Raw genomic sequence first — 24,835 nt, 5'->3', positions numbered from 1 at the left:
CAAAGCCAAAAGTCTAATTTCCATAAAAAAATAAAGAACTTTTCATAAAACAGTACCAGACTTTTTTTTTTTTTTTAACGTTTATTTATTTTTGAGACAGAGAGAGACAGAGCATGAATGGGGGAGGGGCAGAGAGGGAGACACAGAATCTGAAGCAGGATCCAGGCCCTGAGCTATCAGCACAGAGCCCGATGCGGGGCTTGAACCCACAGACCGCAAGATCATGACCTGAGCTGAAGTCGGACACTTAACTGGCTGAGCCACCTAGGCGCCCCCAGACTCAGTTGGTTTCACATGGGAATTTTACCAAACCTTTAAAGAGCAGAAAATCCCAGTACCACTTAGGATATTCCAGAGGGAAGAATTAGTAGTATTTTGTTATTATACAGTACTTGGACTACTTGTGAAGCACTAGAGTGTTATTTGAAAGTAAACTGGAATTAGTTGTAAATGTACACTGCAAACTCTAGTGCAACCGCTATAAAAAAGTGAAAATGAGTAAACTGATACGCTAGAAAAGGAGAAACTGGAATAATATAAAATTGCTCATTAAAACCATAGTAGGCACAAAAAGAGTGGAAGACAAAAGGAACAAAGAACAATGGTAACAAACAGAAAACAGTAACAAATATAATAGACATTAATTCAATTATATGAATACTTCCTTTAAACATCAATGGACTACATCAATGAAAACAGACTGTCAGAGTGGACTAAAAAATAAGACCCAAATACGTGCTGTCTACAAGAAATAAATTTATATATAAAGACACAGGAAAAAAAGGAAAAGAGATGGAGAACGATATACTGTGCTAATACCAATCAAAAGAGAGTGGATGTAGCTATGTTAATTTCAGACAGAGCAGACTTCAAAGCAAGAAAAGTGACCAGGGACAAAAAGAGACACTACATAATGATAAAGCAGTCAATTCTCTAAGAAGACATAAAAATCCTTAATATATATGTGCCTAACAACAGAGTGTCAAAATACATAAGGTAAAAACTGATATAAACTGTAAGGAAAAGGCATGATCCACTATTACAGTTGGAGACTTTAACACCGCTCTGTCAAAAATGGACAGATCTAGCAAGGAGAAAATCAGTAACAACATAGTTTAACTCAAAAGCACCATCAATCTATACTGGATACAACTGACGTCTATAGACTACTTCATCCAACAACAGCAGAATACACATGTTTCTCAAGCTCATAGGGGACACTCACCACAAAACAGACCATGTTCTGGACCATAAAACACACTTTTAAAAGAACAGACATCACACAATGTTTGCTCCCAGACCACAATGTAATTAAACTAGAAATCAATAACAGAAAGCTAGTTGGAAAATCCCAAAATATGTGGAGATTAAACAACACACTTCTAATTAACACATGACTGAAAGAAAAAACCTCGAGAGCAATTTAAAAATATTTCAAATTAAATGAAGCTGAAATACAACTTATCGAAATTTGTGGAATGCAGTGAAAGCAGGGTTTAGAGAAGAATTTACAGCATTTCTAAAACTCTAAAATCCATAATCAAAGCTTCCACTTCAAAAAACTCGAAAAAGAACAGCAAATTAAATCTAAAGTAAGCAGTGAAAAAGAATAAAAATTAGAGCAGAAATTAAAATTGAAAACAGGAATCAACAGAGAAGAATCAAAGAAACCTAAAGCCAGTCTTTGAAAACATCAATAAAATCGATAAGCTAGTCAGGCTAACTAGGAAAAAAAGAGAGAAGACATAAGTTAGTAATATCAGAAACAAAAGAGGAGACATTACTACAAATCCCAAGGACGTTAAAAGGATAATTAAGGAATACTACAAACAATGCTACGACCACAAATTTGATAACCTATATGAAATAGTCTAATTTCTCAAAAAAAGACAATCTGCTAAAACTCATACATGAAGAAAGACAATCTGAGTAAGCCTATATCCATTAAAGAAACTGAAACAATAATTAATAATCTTCTAAAACAGAAAGCACCAGGCCCAGGTGGATTCACACGCAAAATTTTATCAAACATTTAAGAAAGGAATTAGAGCAATTCTCTAGTCTTTTTCAGAAAATAGAAGCAGAGAATACTTCCTGACTCATTCTATGAAGACAGCATTTAATAGCAAAATACTTAATACCAAAACCAGACAAAGACACCACAATCTTCTTGTAATGACAAATATTTCTTAAGAACATAGATGCAAATATCCTGAAAATATTAGCAAATCAAATCCATCAATATATAAAAAGATCTGCCCAACACAACCTAGTGGGATTTATACCAGGTATGCAAGGTTGATTCACCAATCAAAAGTCAATTAAAATAATCCATCACATCAACAGACTTAAGAAAAAATCATGTGATCATTTCCATAGATACAGTGAAAGCATTTGACAAAATCTAACATCCATTCGTGATAAAAACTCTTAGCATACTACAAGCAGAGGGGAACTTCCTCAACTAGAGAAACAAAACTTAGGAAACTAAACATACTCATACCATACAATCCTATAGTGGCATTCCTTGGAATTTACCCAAACAAGGATGTTTATAGCAGCTTTATCCAAAATTGCCAAAACTTGAAAGCAACCAAGGTATCCTTCTAAAGACGAATAGATAAACTATTACCTGACACATCCAGATAATGAAATATTGTTCAGGGTTAAAAACAAATGAGCTATCAAGCCATAGACATGGCAGAATCTTAAATGCCTATTGTTAAGTGAAAGAAGCCAATCTAAAACGTTTCAATACTGTATCATTGCAATTACTGGACATTCTATAAAAGGAAAAGCTCTGGAAACAGTAAAAGAAACAGTAGTTACTAGGAGATAATAGGAAAGAAAAATGAATAGGCACAGAGAATTTTTAGGGCAGTCTAACTACTCTGTATGATACTATAGTGGTGAACATGTCATTATACATTTGTCCAAACCTATAGAATGTACAGGAGTAAATCCTAATACAAACTATGACCGTTGAGTGATAATGATGTGTCAATGTAGGTTCACTAATTTTAAGAAATGTATCACTTTGGTTCAGGATATTTCGAGTGTGGGAGGTTGTGACTGTGTGGACGTAGGGAGGATATGGGAAATCTTTGTACCTTCTGATCAATTTTGCTATGAACCTAAAACTGAAAAATAAAGTATTAAAATAAAATAAATGAAAAAACAAGGAAATTATCTGCACCCAATATCATAAATAAATTATCCCTACAAGACAGGAATTCTAAAAATAGAAAAGGAAAAAACCAACCCTCCCCCTCCCCCCGCAAAAAAAAATCAAAAATAGGCAGGAGACATGAACAGAATTCACAGAAAATGTTCCTTATCTATAGGAAGATGTCTAACTTCATTCATAAGAGTAACATAAATAAAAATTATACACCCTATTTTTTCCTATCAAATTGGCAAAAATTCAAAAATTTGACCACATACGCTAACAAAGTAGGGGAAAAAAAAGGCACCATCATACACTGCAGGCAACAATGCTTTGAAAAAGAATTGTCATTATTTAGCAAAATTACATAGGATTTTACTCTTGACACAGCAGTTCCATTTGAGGGCTTTATCTCTTCCTAAGACACACTTAAAAAAAAACCCAAAAACAAGTGCACAAAGCTCTTCACTGAAGTTCTATTTGCTGCAGCAAGACTGAAATCAATGTCTGCAGTAGAAGACTGCATTCATTAAACAATGTATGATACATTCATACAATGAAGTACTACGTAAATGTAAAAAGACATAAGAAATATCTCTACATATTGCTATGGAATGGTCTCCTAGATACAGTAATAAGTAAACACAGCAAGGTAAAGAAAATGTATACAGTATGTTACCTTTTATCTAAGAAAAAGAAGAAATACCCCTACATAAACAGTAATTTGTGTATGTACTCATATACATACAATTTGGATCTGTATGTGTGTGTGTTAAAACAGCGGTATAATCCACAAACTACTAAAACTGGTTACCTAGTGGTAATAGGGTGGAACAATCAAGAGATAAAAAGACTTTTCTGAAGGTAAACTGTTTGGGAGATTTAACGCTGCAACCATGTAAATGTTTTATGATGAAAAAACAAAATGAAATAAAATAAAAAGAAACCCTAGAACAAAAAACAAAATTAAATAAAGCAATGCAACTGTTATCAATTTTGTGGTTTGACCTCAGAGAAGAACTGTTTCAAGTGACTTGACATACAATACTTTGATTATATGTCCTTAACAGATTTCACAGGTATTTCCCTAATGGGATATATCCTAAGAACTACAAAGAAATCTTAAACTGTTCTCAGTAATATTATTAGTGATATTATTGTTATTCTGGAACTCTTAAACATAAGATAATGCAACTGAATGTCAACAGGGACTCTAATAGCATACTAGCATCCGTACAAGTACTGAAAATAGTGCCAAAAATTACTTGTCCGTGATATAAGCCTAGTACACAAAAGGGGCCACAACTCAACTCACTGTCTTCCCCATCTTACTTAATGGTATCGAAAACCTACTTAGGTTTAACATGTCCCCTCCACTCATTCTTTTGGTCATCAAATCCTACTGACTCTACCTCGCGCCTCTGTGTTAAATTTAGTTCCACTGTGTTAAATTTGGTCAGACTGCCCAAACACATCCTTTGCAATAAAAATGTTACATGAGCCACATATGTAATTTCAGGTATCACTGTTTCCATATTAAAAAGAAAAAAGAAACAGGGAAAATTAAAATTCTGATTATCTTTAAGCCAGTCTATCCAAAATATTGTCATTTCAACATGTAAACAAAAATTATTAATGAGCTACTTGACTTTTATTTTACATATCAAGGCTTTGAAATTCACTACGTATTTTACACTTACAGAACAGCTCAATTCAGACTAGCCCCATCTCAAGTGTTCAGCAGCCCCGCTGGAGCACAGATGCCCAAGACCACCAGAGGTTCCAACACTGGCTACACATCAGAATCACTTTTCATTTATTAAGTGAACTTACTAGTTGCAGGGTCTAGAGGCGAATCTGTGAACAAGAATAGATTCCTGGCGTACAAATCTCTTTTCTCTTGCCAAACCCTGACTGACACATTAAGACTATTCACAATCTGATCGACCTAATCCACCTCTTCAGCCCTTATCACAAATTCACATGCTATAATTTCCATTCTTTAAACACATATCTTCACAGATTCTCAAACACACTAGTCCTTTAAAACTCCTTATTGTTAGTGTGTTGGTTTTTTCCTCTTCCTAAACTTTCACTGCCCCCTCTTTCATCCTACCTGTCCTTCAACACTCAGGGCAAATATCCTTTCCCTCTGTGAAATGTTCTGTGGTTCCCCATGGAGGTATTTACTCTCTCCACTGTGTGTTTTATTCATCTCTCTGTCATACTATCGTACTTTATAGAATTACAATTTATCTACTGATGAATGTCTCCCCACAAGATCATGGGTTATCCACCTCATAACTCAGACACACTGGAGCTGGATTCAGTGGGACAGAAGGGGTAGAATTATAGTTATTTTGTGAAAAATCACACACAACCTATCTCAGCAACACTGTTATCTAACCTACAGGTGCCCCTACCTAAACTAAATGACTTTCCCATAGAACTTTATTACATTAAGATCAGCAGGCCCATGTGCTGCAGTAGGAATATCACAGAAACGAACAGCACTTGTTATCCTGCCAGACAGATCACTCTAAACAGTTAATACCCCGGTATCCTAGCTTATTAACAGTCTTCTCTAAGTTTGGATAGTCAATTTCCTAAAACCTTATCACTCTTGAATCTTCTAACTATAACCCTGAGGTATGCATGGCATTCAGCACCTTTGAGGGCTTTCTCTTCTAGAGAAAGTAAAAATCAGGCTTAAAAATTTTTTTTAATGTTTGTTTTTAAGACGGGGGTGCAGAGAGCAAGGGAGACAGAGGAACCAAAGTGCGCTCTGCGCTGACAGTAGAGAGCCGGACACGAGGCTGGAACTCATGAACTGTGAGATCATGACCTGAGCCAAAGTCTGACACTCAATTGGCTGAAACACCCAGGTGCCCCAGGCTTTAAATTTCTTAATGTAATGTCAACTTAGCTGTCTACTAAACTGATAATGCTGAACATATAAACTTTTATGATCAGCACACACTTAGATTTAGGTATCTGTTAACAACCTAAATCTCCAAAGCTGATGTTCATCTCCTATAAAGGGCCTAAAGCCAATTTAGATTAGACAGGAAGGCTGAGAGCTATTCTCACACCTGTCCACACCATTTTCCAACAGTCACCATGGACCAGCTACTCATGCTACTTTGTTTTACATGTATTTTCTTCACAGTAACACATTGATATAGCCAACAACTCCATTTTACAGATAAGGAAACTGACAGTAAAGTTAAAAAACAATTCCTAAAATAATGTCTTCAGAATACGAATTCCAGATGTTTGCCCTTTAAACTATAGCCCATTTAGTGGTGTGCTACAGTCAGGTCCACACTGACTCACAAGAGCCAACTGTTAAATTTTTAGGAACTGCACAAGCCACTGTTAAACGGAGCTATGATTAAAAATTAAATCATAGGGACACCTGGGTGGCTCGGTCGGTTGGGCGTCTGACTTCGGCTCAGGTCATGATCTCAGTTTGGGACTTTGAGCCTCACATCGGGCTCTGTGCTGACAGCTCAGAGCCTGGAGCCTGCTTTGGATTCTGGGTCTCCCTCTCTCTCTGCCCCTTCCCTGCTTGTGCTCTGTCTCTCCCTTTCTCTCTCAAAATAAATAAACATTAAAAAAAGAAAATTAAAAAAAAATTAAAGCATATAAGCTGACAGTTAAATAATAAAAACAAAGGTACTACTTATTCAAAACTCACTTCCTAAATATTTTAGTACACTTTACTTGAGGTTAATTACACTTATTATATATGTGTATATACATCTGTGTGTGACATACGTGTGAATAATACTATATAATGGTGTGAAAACGAGTATCTCTTCTCAACTCTGTATTCAGTGATATCACTTTGCCAGCTTGAGACCGAGCACAATGGGAGTACTTACACCAAAGAAACTGGCAAATCCTACAAAGCATGGCTCCCCACGCCCCAAGTGGTTGTTACACATTACTAGCAAACCACAAGTTCGCTCCTTATTCTGAATAATCAGTTATTTCAAAATGCAATATGCAAAATTTGCAAAATGCAAAATGCAATTTTCAGCCTCTATCCAGAAACTCTCATTCAGTAGATCAGGGGTAGAGTATCAGCATGTATTTTGCAAAAGACTATCCTCTAAAAACCTTCTGATACATACCTGTAGCTGAGAAGTACTCTTTGAGATTTCTAAAGCAGTATTGTGGATCATATCAGATGTTAGAAGCTACAAACTTAAAACTGCACTACTTTAGGTTCCCAAAGAGAAGTCTCTACAAACTATAACGTGAAACTGTAACACAGCTTTTTTATCAAGGATCGAAGACAATCACAGGAAAGCTTCTATAAAGCGTAAATTATCAGAAACGTTTCTGTTTAAACAATAATCTTAATAAAAAGATTATAATATGAGACAACTAAGATATCCACATGAAAAAGAATAAGGCTGGACCATACATAAAAATTAACTCAAAATGGATCAAAGCTAAAGCTCTAAGATTCTTTGAAGAAAACACGGCATAAATCTTTGTGACCCTGAATTAGACAATGGTTTCTTAAATAAGACACCTAAAGCACAAACAACAACAAAAACACAGATAAACTGGATTTCATCAAATTAAAAACATTTGTGCTTTAAAGGACATCATCAAGAACATAAAAAGATAACCCAAAGAATGGAAGAAAACTTTTAAAAATCATATGTAAGGAATTTGTATCTAAAATACATAGAGTTGAAGGGGCACCTGGGTGGCTCAGTCCGACTTCAGCTCAGGTCATGATCTCATGGTTTGAGAGTTAGAGCCCCACGTTGGGCTCTGTCCTGACAGCTCAGAGCCTGAGACTGCTTCAGATTCATTCTCTCTCTCTCTCTCTCTCTCTCTCTCTCTCTCTCTCTCTGCTCCTCCCCCACTCATGCTGTCTCTCTCTCAAAAATAAACATTAAAAAAAATTTTTTTAAATATATAGAGTTGTTACAAATCAACAATAAAAAGACAACCCAATTAAAACATACGCAAAGGATTTGAATGAACATGTCTCCTGAGAAGGTATGCATGTCGCCAATAAGCACAGGAGACGATATTCAGTATCATTAGCCATCAGGGAACTGCAAAACTACAATTAGATTACCATGTCACATCCATTAAGATGGCTATAATCGATGACTTAGGTAATAGCAAATGCTGATAAAGACATAGAGAATTGAAAACCTCCTACACTGCTAACAAGAATGTAAAATGGTGTAGCTGCTTCGGAAAACAATCTAGCAGTTGCCCAAAAAATTAAACATAGAGTTGCTGTATGATGCAGCAATTCTACTCCAGGATATAAATCCAAGAGAAATGAAAACATGTGTCCACTCAAAAAATTGTGTATGGATGTTCATAGCAGCATTATACCTAAAAGCCAAAAAGTGGAAACAACCCAAATGTTCATCTACTAATGAATGGATAAACATGATATGTTAATACAATGGAATATTATTTGGCAAAAACAAGGAATAAAATATTGATGTATCCTATAGTCTTTCATGAACCTTGAAAACTCTATGTTAAGTGAAAGACACTAGTCAAAAACAAAACCACATATTGCGTAACTCCAGCATTATGAAATATCCACAGCAGGCAAATCTATAGTGATCGTAAGTGGAATAGTGGTCACCTAGGGCTGGTGGTCAGTTGGATGATACAAGTGTGACCACTAAAGGGTACGGGGTTTCTTTTCAGGGTGATGAAAATGCTCCAAAATTGACTGTGGTGATGGTTGCCTGACTCTGGGAATATACAAAAAACCACTGAAATGTACACCTGAAATGGATGAACAGTATGGTATGTGAGTTATATCTCAATAATCTGTTACACATACACATAAATTTCTTAAAAAAAATTAACTCAGGAAGAGATTTCCATTTCTGAAAAACTGATGTCTTCTTTTATTCAATAAGTTATACTGAAGCATCGATTTATATATTGATATAAATTTATATACTTATACAACCACCAAATTATATATAATCATCAATTATATTTCTCTTCTGGCTTCATTACCAGGAAATTCACCACTGAATTTGTGGTCACATGTGCTTTCCTTCACCTAAGTTCTCTAGTTCAGCTTCCATCACCACCACGCCTGCTTTCACTGTTTTAATTTCTAAGTGTTCTACTGTAACCCACTTCAATCTTTCTTAGAAGCAAGCAGGATAGGACAGCTGACTGAATTCTGAAAACTTCAGGATACTTTTAGATGCTCAGGATGCCCACCAAGATACAGAAATCCTATGAAGTTCAGCTTGGGCTCTGCTAACCAATTCCCTTCACCTTAATTAACTACCATCAAGAACTAATTCAGAGAATTAGGAATTTTCCCAGAGGATGTTTTTCCTCTAAATTACATTATTCACATAAAACATTATAACCTGGTATTATACATTTACCATATATTTAGCACCCAAGATACTATTTTGAGTGGAACGTAAGTAATAAATCACTACCGAAATTAAGCTTTGTTTTGGGAAATTCATTCCTACCCTAACAGGTGAGGATGACTCCTCTGTGTTTCGTTTCTGGGACTCAGTGTCCACATCTTGGCGCTTATTCTTCATTCTTTCTCTAAGATCCCCTGTAGGTCTTTCTGGTGACCTTTGAACCGAAAAAACAAAAACAAAAGAAAAACAAAACAACAAAAATCTATATTCATATAACATTTATAAGACTATATTTATAGAAATACCTCACAAATCAATAAAAATTTTCTAACTGTCCATGGCTCCTAATGTTCAGAAAAATAATTAATTTGCTTGAGCTTAAATATTAATATATAAATAATACGAGCATCACTTACAAGTTTTCTCCTAATACCAACCAGAAGTGTACACATTAAAATTCCATGGGGAGGCGGGTACTAGTGATAAGAATAAAAAACTGCATGTGAGCTGAGAAAAAAGAATTTGCAATTAACAGCTTAACTTGTTTTTCTAAAAATCACATAAATGTATTACTTGTATTTGAAGTAAAAAGTCAGAAGATAAAGTTTTAAACCCCAACATTGTAAAATTAATCAAAAGGCAACATTAGTGGTATTTTCATATGTACACGTATGTGGTTGGGTGCAATGCCAACAACTGAGAATTACCCACCTCAAGAATCATGGCAAATATAGGATTTTTCTGTTATTCTTATAACTCTTCTTAAATTTGATATTGTTTCAGAACAGAAAATAGTTAAAGGATTCAAAGCAAGATTTAGGCAGCGGACTTCCTTTAATTAAGAAAAATCATACATACTTATATTCAACACTGTAAACCTTAATAACTTATACTGAAAGTTCGATAAACAGCTATCCAATTATTTTCACACCATTATTAAGTAAGAAAACAAAACAGAGATGGAAAACACACTATCTTTAAAGAATATTCCTAGAGGATCTTTAAAAAAGAGCAACAGAAGTCAAGGAGTGGTATGTCCCTCACTGGCTAACAAAAAATACTGTATACATATTTTTAAAGATAAAAAGAAATCACATAGACATTTACATCTATTTCAATAGTTGATCAAGCAAATCAATTCCTTTATCAATCAGTACAAAACAAATGATTAATGAAGAAATAATTCAGTTAACTCATGTTACAGGCTCTCATTAATATTTATACGTATATTTTATAAGACTATATTAAACACTTTAACAGTTAAATCTGACCTTGAAAGTGAAACTTATTATGAACCAGTACTTAAAGGCTTTAAATTTTAATTATGATGTACATGTAAATCTTCTGTGCCCTGGTTTCCTTTATATAATAAGACAATTTATTATGAACTTGTTTCTATCCTAAACAGCACCTGAGTGCTCTACATACAGTGAATGCTCAATAAATGACTTAAATATCTTGTGACTAAAAAAGCATTTCTGAAATACACGGGTTTTCTTTCCATCTTTGAATCACATTACGAACTACATTCTCTTCCCTATAAAAAAAAAAGGAAAAAAAAAGACAAAGCCAAAGAGGGTTATCAAACGGAAAAACATGCACAAAGTTAAAAAATCCTTTATTCCAAGTCTAGTAATGACACTGTATTTTTCCATTTTAGGCCAATTTCTCTGCCCATTTTCCTCAAAATTACCCCTTCTATAAAAATTTTCTGTCAGTTAACAACGAATTTCACAGATGAATTAAAGTATGTATTAAAGTGTGGTAATAACATAAACAAAACATTAAAATTATTGAAATACTTTACCCAGGTGTGTATTTTTACAGATACTTAAACATATAAAAGAAGTGGTTTTCCCACATTAACAGAGGGCACAGATGACAATCTAAATACAAATAAAACAGAGTATTCAGCATCACAAGTAAGCTAAAATGTATGTTTACATGAACAGAAAGCCAGTTCAGCGTTTGAATTTTAAATTCTATTAGGCCTCAAAATCTATACACACACACACATCAATTCACTTATTAAAAAAAAAACTGCAAATGCTAATGTTTGATTTTTACACTCTTGCTGTAGCCAAGGCAATCAGCACATTCAATTTTACGACTTGGTTAATTGTTTGTTTACCAATCAAGTTTAAACTGCTTTTGTGACAATCTTTACATATGTTACATATTTAAACACAATAACAAAATCGTGAACTGAACTGAAAGAAAAATAAAAGGGCTTTATTGAAAAATTTCATTTAGCTTTGCCTTTATCAAAGGCAAAAAAGATGTTCTAAATAGGTAGTAGTACCTTTATCCACATATAAATACATATTTTACATTAATACACAGTTTAGAGATTTGGCAGATGCATTTTAATCTACAGAGTCTGCAGTGGATTGTCTTTTGTCATTAAGATTTGAATTCAGAACATCTTAAAAAGCTAAAGTTATATCCATTTCAAATTTTAATATTTTAAGAGTTAAAAAGTCTCCCCTCAGTAAAAATAAATCCATAATATTCTATCTTAAACCATTTTAATACATAATGGGGGGGGGGGGTAAGTCATACACACAAAAAAATCTGTTGGCAAAAACAATAAATACTGAGCAAATAATTTTAAAGCATACATTTTATTAATCTTGAAATTAACAACTAGAAAGATCTCGTTGATCTACCACCAAAAGAGAAAATCTGATCAAATATGTTTGTATTTCAGATTTTTATACTAGATAAATTACAAAAACCATCTTCTAACAGTATATGAACAATTCAAAGTTCTTAATTTACCTTCTATAATTGCTGCTATAACCTTTACCACGGGGTGAAGGGCCATGTACGAATCTACATGTGTTTCCATAGAGGCAGTTGCCAGTCTTCAGCCAATTACGGCACTGTGTCTAAGAGACAGATATTACTATGTAAATTTCAGATTTCTGGATAAACGACGCTACAGGGACAAAATTAAAACAAATTCTACCAAAACTCCAGATAACCTGAGATACATTATCCCCCAAACAATAAAAATACCAGGGAAAAAAACATGAAAACTGTGACTCTTCTCATTCCTCTTTATGCTACTTGGTTTTAAAAATTTACTGAACATTCCTACAATAACCCGTTCACCTTTATGATACAAATCAGTATTTCAAGAATAGGATTATAAGACAACCCCTGTGACTGTTCTAGTGACAACTCACCTCTGCTGTACTGCCAGTGCTGGGTCCGAGCCTCTCAAATACACTGGGTCTTCGGGATGTGCTATCAGATATGGTCTTGGTATTTTCCACTGTGACCTTCCTTCTAATTTTTGACATTTTGTACTACTTTAACCAAAAAGAGAGAGAGGCAAAACTGTAAAATTCTTCCATTTTAAATTAACTGAGCCTATAACTTACATGTAGATAAAGCTGTAGATCACACTGCAAAATTATGGGGAATTTTTCTCAGGAGAAAAAAGGCATTGGAGAGGTCACAGGTAAACAGAGGTAAACAGTTGGTATCTTCTAAGGCATACCTTCTTAGTAAATTTATAACAACTTTGGAACCTGTTGGCTACAATCTTACCTCTTCTGCAGAATGAATAATATTCTACTCATACAGTTTTCAAAGTACATTCAACCTCAGAAAACACACTGTAAAATGTTTAGTTTCTACGTTCCTTATAAAAGTTTCAAAACTTAGTTAACTATCCTTCAAGGAAAAGTTGTACTATCATTCTCTATCAACTACTTAACGGGAAAAGCTATGTCAAAGAGAACAGGAAATAAGATCAGGTGATAGCAGAAATTATGCTTTATACGGTTCATGACATTAGGTATATTCCAAAAAGCAGCTTGGGAGAAAAGTGAAAACTATTTAAGTATTTTCTCCACCTTACAGACCTTAAAAAAGAACAGTCTATTCAAGGACATTTATTTTCCAATTATATACATATAAAAAAAAAGTCAATGTTGATAAAATGACTTTCTTTCAAAATGGAACAGGCTACAGAACTAGAAGTCAAGATGTTTCTATAATTTATATACCACGCTGACATAAAAATCAAAGATGCTAAAAGTGATGAACAGGCTACCTTACCATTTAGAAATAAGAAAGACAAATTGTACAAATATTTTACAAAAGTAAATAAAACATTTAAAACTGAAACCATAACAAAACAAATCCAAGTATATAATCAGGTGATTCAACTGGAAATGAAAACGTCAGATAACAGTATTATGATATACATTAGAAAACAATATTAAATTCCAGATCTAGAACAACTTAGTACATCACTCTGGGAATTGGGTAAGAACTGCCTAACTAAGACTCCAAAAAAAACCACTAACCCATTCAAATTTCATACAATCTAAATAGCTGAAATCTTATCAATAGTCAAAAGTTACTAGAATGAACAATCGCAGCCAAAGAGGCAAAAGTTCCATTTGGTACAGAACTGGTCTCCATAAAGTTCACAAATTCAAAAAGCTCTTTAATGTGGTTTCAAAACAAAGATATATAATTTGAAAGGAAATTAAATCATGAGAGTACCAAATCAAAACTTTAAAAAAATTATAAACAATATTTGGTTTAGTTAGATACTTCTTTTCAGGTCACATTTTTAAAAGAATCCTAAGAATAAGGACAACATTTGACAAATGAACAAAAGATAATGAACCAAGAGAAAAATAGGAAATGATAGAGTAGTTTTAAATTGGAAAAAAAGTACAGTCTTATTCTTTAATATAAAATACAACCATTTTATTAATTAATATTTAGTGATTTAAAGAATTCAGAAAATAATTTTAGTTACAAATTTTTAAAAATTAGCATCAAGTGTCCCATAAATAAGAATTTGCTGCAACATGAAATCACATATGTGTCAAGTGTTCTCTGAGTAAGGAACTTTACAGCCAACTGTACATCCAACAGTTACTACTCTAAGATAATCTTTGATTTCATTCTCAGCCCAAATGAGAATTTACAGAGTAAAAGTTGGTAAAATTTCATGTACCCATTTGATTTACCAAACTAAAATGTTCTTTAGAGAGCTGAAAGCCAAGATAAAGGGAGCTGAGGAAAGATCTAGAAAACGTAGAGCTTTGATTAACTGAGAAAACCACTTTTTTACAATTTATATCAGAGCAGGAGGCAATAAAAAGTGAGTATGTCACAAAATATACAGGGAACGTTTAGAACAAAAGCATATTTAAAGTTTCATTATATGTTATTATAAGTACTAATACATAGATGCACATTATAATCCTCATTCACTAATTCAATTTTTAAAACATTAATAAACTTAAAATTGAAGGAGTTCTAGAAGTTCCTTATTAGCTATTACCAGTTATTTAGAACTTGGAAAACAGGCACACCACCCCACCACACTGCCTCAAGAAGACTAACCCTAACCTTAACGTATTTCCCTCCATTCTCAAAGGAAATAGTTCTGCTCACAAAACTCCTATGTATCTCCGCATGCCAACACTTCCAACACACCCTCCTCCAAAAAAAAAAAAAAAAAAAATTAATGGTAGTGCGTTCCATAATCGAGGCAAGAAGCTATTTATTATTATACCTAAAACACTGGTCATCTAGCATCTCCCTTCTTGTTTTTCTGAGGGCTCCTTCCTGCTCTGTAATCTGTTGCTTGGATCAGGACTCCACTACCCCCCTGACCTACCACTGAAAACCACAGCTTCTCTCTAATGCTAGATCATTAACATCAACTTTGAAGGTTTCAAAAGGTTCAGACTATATGTCAAAGATATTCAAGTGAGGACTAATGACTGAATCGTACACCCCTTCCTGTATTCTTGTCACTCTTTCCCACAGAGACAAAGCTGCTTGTACCGGTGACATCAAGAACTAGTCAAGATTCACCTACATAGTGATTATCACTAGAACTTTACTTGTAGCTACTGTTGAGTCTCCCAACTTAGGGGAAAACAGCAAAGAAATAAAAGTCATATTCTCAGCATCCAACAGTATCAGACCTCCTCTCAAAACTGCACTGACTTTGAACACCAAGTCTATGTTATAGGGTGGTCATGGACAGAAAAAAAAAATCTGAGGCAAAGGGAAAAAGTAGGACTTGAACTTTTCTAATTGAAAGGAATAGGAATTCTTCCGATCATCTATCTAGGAACTTCCATCAGTAGTCATCAATAATAGTTACCTAAATATTATTACTGAAACATTCATGGTTGGCATAGACAAAATGCTTCATGTTTGCAAGGAAGACAAAATATGTTTTAAATCCTGTTTGTCTAGGGGCGCCTGGGTGGCTCAGTCGGTTGGGCGTCCGACTTCGGCTCAGGTCATGATCTCACGGTTCGTGGGTTCGAGCCCCGCATCGGGCTCTGTGCTGACGGCTCAGAGCCTGCAGCCTGCTTCAGATTCTGTGTCTCCCTCTCTCTCTGACCCTCCCCCGTTCATGCTCTGTCTCTCTCTGTCTCAAAAATAAATAAACATTTAAAAAAAAAAATCCTGTTTGTCTAAATATATACACAAACCTGCAATACATGAAAAGCATTTACTCATATATATTAATTTATTACTTTAAAAGTATGTTACCAATTAATATGACTTAATTAGAATTTTCATTCTAAAAATTTGGGCCCTCAAAGGCAAATAAATACCACAACAGAGGGGCACCTGGGTGGTTCAGTTGGTTAAGGGTCCAACTCCTGATTCGGCTCAGGTCCTGATCTTACCGTCTGTGAATTCGAGCCTTGCTCAGTGCAGAGCCTGCTTGGAATTCTCTCTCTCTCTGCCCCTCCCCTGTGCAGTCTCTCTCTCTCTCTCTCTCTGTCTCTCTCTCTCTCTCTCTCTCTCTCTCTCAAATAAACAAATAACTTTAAAAAAAAGAAAAAAAACACCATAACAGAATAAAATATAGATATGACTGAGGGGGGAAAAACCTTTTTCAATTAACATCTGAACACGCTTCAATAAGCAAATGCTTCAAAGCATATGAGAAAAGTTAGAAACAAGGAAATTAAAAATGTAAATATTAAAGTCTTCCCTATCTCAGAGACTTTAAAAGCTCTCCCCCCAGATTTGTTTTCAAATTATTCTTTGATTTCAAACTGTCATCACACTTTCACCCACATTATCAAGTCTTTCCCAAACACCATCATTATCAAAGCCCAGGTGACACTGGTGAAAGTCTATTGAGTTATTTTCCTATTTCTCCCCTCTATTTGCACAGTAAATAAATATCAAAATTTTCATGATATCTTTTCAACTGAAAAAAGGAAAACAGGGGACACAAAGTTTGACTCTATTAAAATATAACAAAAGAGGGTCTTAATAAATGGAAACTGTCCCTCCTTTTCCTCCCAAACTTACAAATATGGCAATGTACTCAAAGCTACATACTACATAAATATGGCTAAGAAAGGAGAAACATATAGAAACCTCTTTTTAAATTATTAATTATTCCTGAAGCCTAATTACTAAAATTGTGTCAATAAAACACGTATCAATTCTAGTATCCTCACTACAATACAGAATTACATCTTCTTTTTTTTAATGTTTTTATTTATTTTTGAGAGAGACAGAGCACAAGGTGGGGGGGGGGGGTGTGGAGAGAGAGGGAGACACAGAATCAGAAGCAGGCTCTAGGCTCTGAGCTATCGGCACAGAGCCTGACACGGGGCTCAAACTCACAAACTGCGACATCATGACCTGAGCTGAAGTCAGATGCATAACCAACTGAGCCACCCAGGTGCCCCTAATTATATCTTTTTGAGGCCTCAACTTCCCTTAGCACAAACGAAAACATAAATTATTTTAATCTGGATGAGTCGTGGCATATTAGGAAACTGTCAAATAATTAAACAATTAAAACTACATAAATGTACTAACTGGTACTAGAAGAAACCTCTAGCCACTGAAGTTCTAAAATTAAAAGGCTTATATTAAAAATAAGGTCTCTTCATATCTATAGTTCATATTTTTAAAAGAAAAAACAGACCTTAGAAACGTATTTGATGCATAATCTGGGAGAATATTTTTAAAAAGAACTTTCTAAAACAACCTTGCATGTTACTTATAAATAGACTAAAACAATTCCAAACTGAATTCCAAACAAAACTAACAGAACTAAATTGACTACACTTCTATGAGCAAGGCAATACTGCAGCACAGTGCAATAAAAATAATTTGTTAAAAAAGACTATGCACAGAGAATAGCCAATGCTGGCAACTAGGATAAAGTGAAATAAACTAAACTGCAACATACACACTACCAAAAAAGTATAAAGACACTTTCTACAGCAACACCAGTTAATTTTCAACTGTTGCTAACTAGCTCCAACTCTATATGAAATGGAGAGTGGGGTTGGAGGAAGTGGGGGAAACATCCACTAAAAACCAATTCTTCAAATAAATGTAAATTAAACAATTTTGCTTTCTATATTTAACTGCCAATGCATACTGTAATACAAATTAACACTGACAACTTGTAAAAATTCTAATAACTTGTACATAAGTGGAAATAGCATCACTTATGGATTTTAGTATTAATTTACTAATATGAAAATTGGATTTGCATATCTTAAATACGCAATCAACATTCATTTTGAATCAGCAATGATTAGGAAGCCAGTAAGAGGCATGCATTTGATAAAACTGGATCGTAACAGATCCACACGATAAAAGTCTAAGTTTCATGGTGCAACTATTTTTACAGACACAAACTGCTATATACCAGCATTAATATTCTTAGTAGTCTCTTGTTTAAATTGTCATGATATAATCTTAATATTTCAGTAAGAATTGGAAAATATATTAAAATCTACACATTATATCCACAAAACTCTCCAAAATATTGTCGCTTAGGTACTAAAGCCAGTCATTTCAAATATTACAGAACTAGATTCCGCTAACTGGCACCATAAACATTTAGATTAACTGCAACGGTATCACGGTCTTTGAAAAGTTGAAGTGTGAAGATATTTTCCAAACTTTTAAAATTGTTTTTTTCAAAAAACCCCAAAACGTCTCAGATAGTATACGTCTATAATTTTCAGAGTGCTTCAAATTATCTGAAAACTTTGTAATATAACCCAAAAGCGTAAGCCGCTACGCTCCACAAACAAGATCCTACCAATATCATTCAAGTAATATCAACTTTGAATAATTTTCCAGCCACATAAATTATTTTAACCTGTTTTAGAAAGAGATAATGCCAAACAACAGACCCTCTCCTTTCGCTCCACTTTCCCCGGCTTCTGACAGATAGGTTGCCAAAAGTAACTACCTAGGAATGTAAAGATAAAGCAGCACTCCTCAACCTCCAGGACCCAAATCTCTAAATGACCACTGTCGGGCAATAAGCAAGACCAAATACAACCAACAGCAAGATAATTTTTCCTAATAGATCTGGAATGCGTAAGAGGGAGCCTCTAAATCTAACACCATATTCCTGCCCGCTTCCAGCTTATACAAATGCGAATACTGCGCCAAGGGTTCCCAAGCCCACAAATGGTAGTGTCCCGGCACAGCCTTTTGTCTGAATAGACCCGACTCCGTAGACAAACTCGTCAGAATCAGTACAAGAGCGAGAAACGAAGCCTGAGCCGAAGGAGGTATTGCACAGTTAAGGGTGGGATGCTGAAGGAGAGCTAAAAATCCTGACGTGACCCGAGCGGGGATGTAGGACAACTCGGGGCCTCCCCATCCCGGGTCCGCCCAACGCCTTTCCCCCAGTACCCACACCAATTCACACAATTCAAGCTTACCTCCTCCCCGAGCTCCTGTCGCAAGCTCAGTCGGGAGGCGCTACCGCCACCACCGCTCCGAGGAGCGGGGGAGGCGACTCTCTGTCCCCGCGCCTGGACCCGGGAAGACGACGACGAGGAGAAGGAGGTGCGCGCGCGACTCCCGGGAACCGGCCCTCCGCTAGCGACGGGCCCCCGGGGTGGCTGAGAAGCAGAACCCGCCCGCCGCTTCGCCAGGGTCAAGTGAGACTGACACGTAGGAAGAAAAAGAACGAAGAGAGACTGGAGAGTAAGAAAAGGAAACGAAAACACTACCAGGCCGCTAGGAGAACCGACTCAAAACGCCGCCGGAAGTCAAGTGTTTGCCCTGATCCCCTCTAGACCGCGGCAGCTTCCGGCCTCCAGATTAGTCGTCAGCGCGCAGGCACCGCCTCTTCGGAGACACGCCCCCGGGCGTAACGTCGGCTCCTAGGAGGGCCGGGGAAATCATCACGTCTGTGCTGGGTAAGAGACCCCCGGAGAGGCGTGCCCGAGCCAGGGGGGGAGCCAAGGTTGCCAATAAAAAGTGAATCTAAGAGAAAGAGTTTACGCCTTTTATTATATAATGTCTTAAAATAAACAGCTGTAGTAAATGCACAAAATGCCACATTGGTTGTTGACAATAACTACAGCCATTCATTCATGTGCTCAGCAATGTGCACTGAGAGGTGATAGACGGTGTTTGTACTGTTGTTGACACTCCTCCGCTCCTCCGCTTTCTGGGCCTTCGCTTATTACTGTAGAGCAAACAAGACACGGTTGGGTTTTTAAAGGCGCAAGGCAGTTCGTTGAAAATTTGGAGCAGAAATCTTTAATGTCCTAACCACCTTTCCTTTTGTGGTCCAATGATCTGCAAGAAACTAGTTATTAAAATTGCTTGAGATCGATGGTCAAACGTCCTTAATTAAAGAAAAAAAATTCATATCTAGCCTCTTACATATTTTTTTAGAAAGAATAAAGCAATGTGAGCCCTTTTCTGCCTTAATTTTAAGGTAGCATTTATTTTGGCCTTTTCTTTGACAAAACCAAGGAATAGGAAAAAGCTTTTCTCAAAACTACGGATAAAACTTTAAAAAGAATTGGTACGATGATTTAGTCTTGTTGGAATCGGTAAATTAAAATATGGGAGAAGAGTGGAAAAATCAAGAGTATTAAACATTCTTGATGACATGCCCAGCTATCTTAGAGACAGCAGCAAGAGCTTCTGTACAAGTGGGTTTGATGTAACGCTCTGGCAGCAAGAATCCATATTTGCCTTTATCTCGAAGTTCAATTGTAAACGAGTATTTTATGCCCAAGTCATAGATCCAGTCATCCGAACCTCCAGGAGCTAGGTCTACAAGAAGAAAGAAGAAATTACTTTTTGAAATACAATGTTTCAAGTTAACTAACAAAATGGAATTTTTCCCCCTAAAATTAAAAATAGCTCTGCTTTTTTTCTGATTATTAAGTAATCTAAGTCTCTGGTAGAAAATGGAGACTGAAGAAAAACAGGTTAAGGAAGAAATTACCCATAACCCTGCCAAAGAGTAGTAATCACTATTAACATTTTAGTGTCTTTTTTTCCCCTTAGTGCATGCTTTAACATAATTTTTTCCTACATAAATAAGATCATCCTATACATGAAGTGTTGTAACATTTCTTCTTTTTTTTAAGTTTATTTATTTTTAGAGAGAGAGAGAGAGTGGGGGAGGAGCAAAGAGAGAATCCTAAGTAGGCTCCACACCATCAGCAGTGGGGAGCCAGACATGGGGTTCCAACTTACAAACTGAAAAATCATGAACTGAGCTGAAATCAAGAGTCAGACGTTAGCCAATTGAGCCACCCAGGTGCCCCTGTAACATTTCTAAACATGATCTCTCTGACCATATTTATGTCTTAATGACTTCAAATCTATAATATCATTTTTTCATGATCTCATAGCACTACACTATAAAGCTGGATATAATAATTATTTACTTGGAGACCTTTAGATTTTTTTCTGATTTCTAATTAATATAAACAACTTTACAATGCACTTTCTGGTTTTCACTAATTGCTTCTTTGCTTCTTTGGAATATTCTTTCCTAGAAGCAGATTTACCAGCCTAAGAGTATGTACTTTTTACGATTATGCTACATGTTGCCAAATAATCTTCAAAAGAATTGAACTAATTTACCCCTCCACTAGCAGGGTATGAATATGCCCACTTCCCTTCCCATACCATCCACAGGAATCATGCATTTCTGGCAATTCTATGGGTGAAAAATACCACAAAATCGCCTTGTTTCTTTGATTACCGCTGAATTGGACATTTTATTTGCTATATTTATTGTCCATCTTTATATGTTTTTCTACTCAATTTTTCTAGTGTATATTTTGCTTATTTTTCTACTCGATTCATTTTATAGATTGTTTATAACAGCAATATTAGTGCTATTTGCCTTGTGTAATATGTAAACTTTTTTTTATTTGCTTATTTCGCTTTTGACTTGGCTTATGGCAGAGGATTTATCTTAAAATATTTTATCTGGAATGTAATTTGGAGAAAGACATGTTAGTAATAAATTAATTTCTTTTTCTAAGTAAGTTGTCAGGTTCTCCAACCCTATTAATTGAATAACATTCTTAGAAGTGCCTCCTTTATGAGATACTAGACGTCCTTATGTATTTAAGTGTCTTTCTGTTCTTCTACTCCCTTCTGTTGATCTGTTTCTCCCAGGCTCTGTTCGTGCGTTAATACCTGGTTGGGGCAAATTCTCCTATTAGCCTCATTTTTCAGAATTTTACGAGCTCATCTACCAACTTTATTCTTTCAAAGGAAGTTCAAAGTCATTGAACTGTTCATTAGGATTGCATTAAATATACAGACTAATTTAGCACAACTGACACATTTTTATATTGTCTTCCCACTCAAAAACATGCTGCATTTCTCCTTTTATTTATTTTCTTTTATGGTTACCAGTAAAATTTTCTAGGTTTTTCATGTAGATATATGGATTTATTTGTGTGTGTAGACACAAATATGCATTCAACAATGAATTCACATATATGTATGTATCTGTATGTATATATATGTGCGTGTGTGTATGTACATATAGAGGGGTATTTATTTTCTACCTGATTATTATTATTTTTTTATATAAGAGGGCTTTAGATTTCTGTATAGTTAGTTCACAGTCAGCCACCTTACTCAACTTTGTGTTCTTGTTTTGTTTTGTGAGACAGAGTGTGTGTGTGCACTCAGGGGAGTGGTAGAAGGAGAGAGAGAGATACAATCTTAAGCAGGCTCCACATCCGCATGGAGCCCAACTCAGGGCTCAATTTTGTGACCATGACATCATGACCTGAGCCAAAATCAAGAACAGAACACTTAACCAACTGAGCCACCCAGGTGTCCCAAACATTACTCAACTTTTGATTGTTACTAATATTTTTGGTTGATTTCTACTGTTTTCCAGGTAGACAATCATGTAACGTGTAAAGTGATCATTTTTGCCTCTTTCTATACCTATACTTGAATTAACTACAAAGGTATTTACCAAAGCATTGTTTATAATACCGAAAAATATCCATCAGCGGTGGATTAAATAAGTTATTCAGAACAACCACTCTCAATATTTGGCATTTCTTCTTCTAGCCATTTTCTCATGCTTATGCACACAACCACACAGATGTATACTGAATGAATGAATGAATGAATGAATGAAAGAGTATGTAGAGATAGACTGATTTCACCACAACAGAAAGTTACTTTTAAAGCTCTTCAGCCCTGAGGCTCTATGGTTATGCTTTGGGGAACAATGGTAGAGAAGAGAATGGGAATCAAGAAAGCTCTGAATTGTGAAAGGAGGGTGTGGGGTGCCTCTCCGACAGAGCAAGGACCTGGGTCAGCAAAGGTAACAGTGGACCAGTGACACCAAGAGACAGAGACACCATGTGGACCAATCTGGCCCCACTTTGTTGTGAGACATTTTAGGGGTAGTTGAGGAGGAAGAGGAAGATTCTGGACTTTCTACTAATAGGACATCCAGGGGTAAAGCAATTTATTGAAAATCATATGAATGTGATTATTAAGCTGAATGTATTTTTCTACTCCCGTAGATCATACCTGTTAAAGAAAACTTTGAGGTTTTAAATATTGCCTCAGGGCTTTTACACAAGCCATTTCCTCTCCTTGGTTTTCCCCTGACACCATTGTTGGGCAGCCACTTGTCAGGTAGGTCTCCCAGAAGTGTCACCTACAGAGAGAGACCTTCCTAGGTCACTTTAGCTAAGTAACCTCTCTCTCCTGCAGTCATCCTCAAACCCTTAAGACTATTTTATATTCTTCACATATCGATGGGATTATACTCTATTTTACTATTTAGTTGTTTACATCAGAGATTGGCAAACTTTACCTGTAAAGGACCGGATAGTAAATGCTTTAGGTTTTGTGAGCCACAAATTATATCATAAAACTATTCGATACTACTGTCATGAGAGCTATCATAGACAATACATAAATAAATGCGTGTGTCTGTGTTCAGATAAAACTTTATTTTTAGGGGGTGCCTGGGTGGCTCAGTCGGTTAAGCGTGCGACTTCAGCTCAGGTCATGATCTCACAGTTTGTGGGTTCGAGCCCCGCGTCGAGCTCTGTGTTGACAGCTCGGAGCCTGGAGCCTGCTTTGGATTCTGTCTCATTCTCTCTCTGCCCCTCCCCCACTCACTCTCTGTCTCTCTCTGCCTCTCAAAAATAAATAAGTGCAAAAAAAATTTTTTTTAACTTTATTTTTGGATACTGATATCTGAATTTCATATAATTTTAACGTGTCACAAAATCTCGCTATTTTGTGTTTTTTCCCTCAACCATTTAAAAAATGGAAAAACTGTTCTTATCTCACAGGCCTGTGCCTCACAAGCAGTAAGCTGAATTTGACCTGTGGGTCGCAGTTTGTGGACACCTGGTGACATGTTTATTTTCTCTTCCTCTTTCTCCATCTCCCCCTCCAGTTGCAAAAGATAAAAATCATTATCTGTCTTCCCAATGTGGGTAAAAAGGAGTCCCCCAATAAATATCTGCCAGCAGAAATTAAATTTTAAAATATTTCTTAAGAGTTTGCCGTATATGAGCTATCATCAGTGTGATACAAGCAAAAGACATTTAACGATAATGTACTCTAGTGAGCACCGCCTGTCACTAGCAAGCATCTAATGTAAAGAGTGTTCCTCAGATTTATATAGTGTTCAACCTGTGCAACCTTACACGGTGGCCATTGGCATCTTATACATTCTTTTAACCCTTTATGGCCTTTCCTCCTTCACTCAACTACTATGATGACAATTCTATAATCTCTACTCTGTAGCAATGAACACGATTTCTTAAATACCATTTTGTCTTCAGTGTATTCATTTATTAATATAGCCTTGCTCAGTGCTGTCATAGCTATTATGCTTCCATTTCTAATTGTTATAATCCAACTATTTTACGTGTGACCTGGTTTAAAGATTGCGTTTAGAAAAATTAAATCCGCACAGAAAAAGCAAACACACAGATTTCTTTAGTAG

The 24,835-nt window shown here is 35.7% G+C and overlaps 2 protein-coding genes across 6 annotated transcripts in view; both read right to left on the bottom strand.

Annotated features, from left to right (window-relative positions):
• ZC3H13 (zinc finger CCCH-type containing 13) overlaps positions 1-19,631 on the bottom strand; it is a 96,062-nt gene extending 76,431 nt beyond the window's left edge. For 2 of the 5 annotated variants that reach the window (XM_042972711.1, XM_042972905.1), the window contains exons 1-4: positions 19,290-19,629; positions 12,759-12,884; positions 12,349-12,458; positions 9,670-9,781 (exon numbers count right to left, since the gene is read on the bottom strand). In XM_042972711.1, coding sequence (XP_042828645.1) covers positions 9,670-9,781; positions 12,349-12,458; positions 12,759-12,875 — 339 coding nt within the window. In that variant the 5' untranslated portion in view covers positions 12,876-12,884; positions 19,290-19,629. Of the gene's footprint in view, positions 1-9,669; positions 9,782-12,348; positions 12,459-12,758; positions 12,885-19,289 lie in introns of all 5 variants that reach the window. The other 3 variants (XM_042972824.1, XM_042972769.1, XM_042972884.1) reach the window with 3 other exon arrangements.
• Positions 19,632-19,860: 229 nt separating this feature from the next.
• Positions 19,861-24,835, bottom strand: part of CPB2 (carboxypeptidase B2) — a 49,796-nt gene continuing 44,821 nt past the window's right edge. Inside the window, exon 11 of the mRNA XM_015538983.2 lies at positions 19,861-20,643. Coding sequence (XP_015394469.1) covers positions 20,459-20,643 — 185 coding nt within the window. The 3' untranslated portion in view covers positions 19,861-20,458. The remainder of the gene's footprint in view (positions 20,644-24,835) is intronic.

Source organism: Panthera tigris, chromosome A1, assembly GCF_018350195.1.
Source record: "Panthera tigris isolate Pti1 chromosome A1, P.tigris_Pti1_mat1.1, whole genome shotgun sequence".
Lineage (NCBI taxonomy): Eukaryota > Metazoa > Chordata > Mammalia > Carnivora > Felidae > Panthera > Panthera tigris.
Note: the sequence above shows the minus strand (reverse complement) of the source record. Positions and strands in the feature narration are given on the sequence as shown.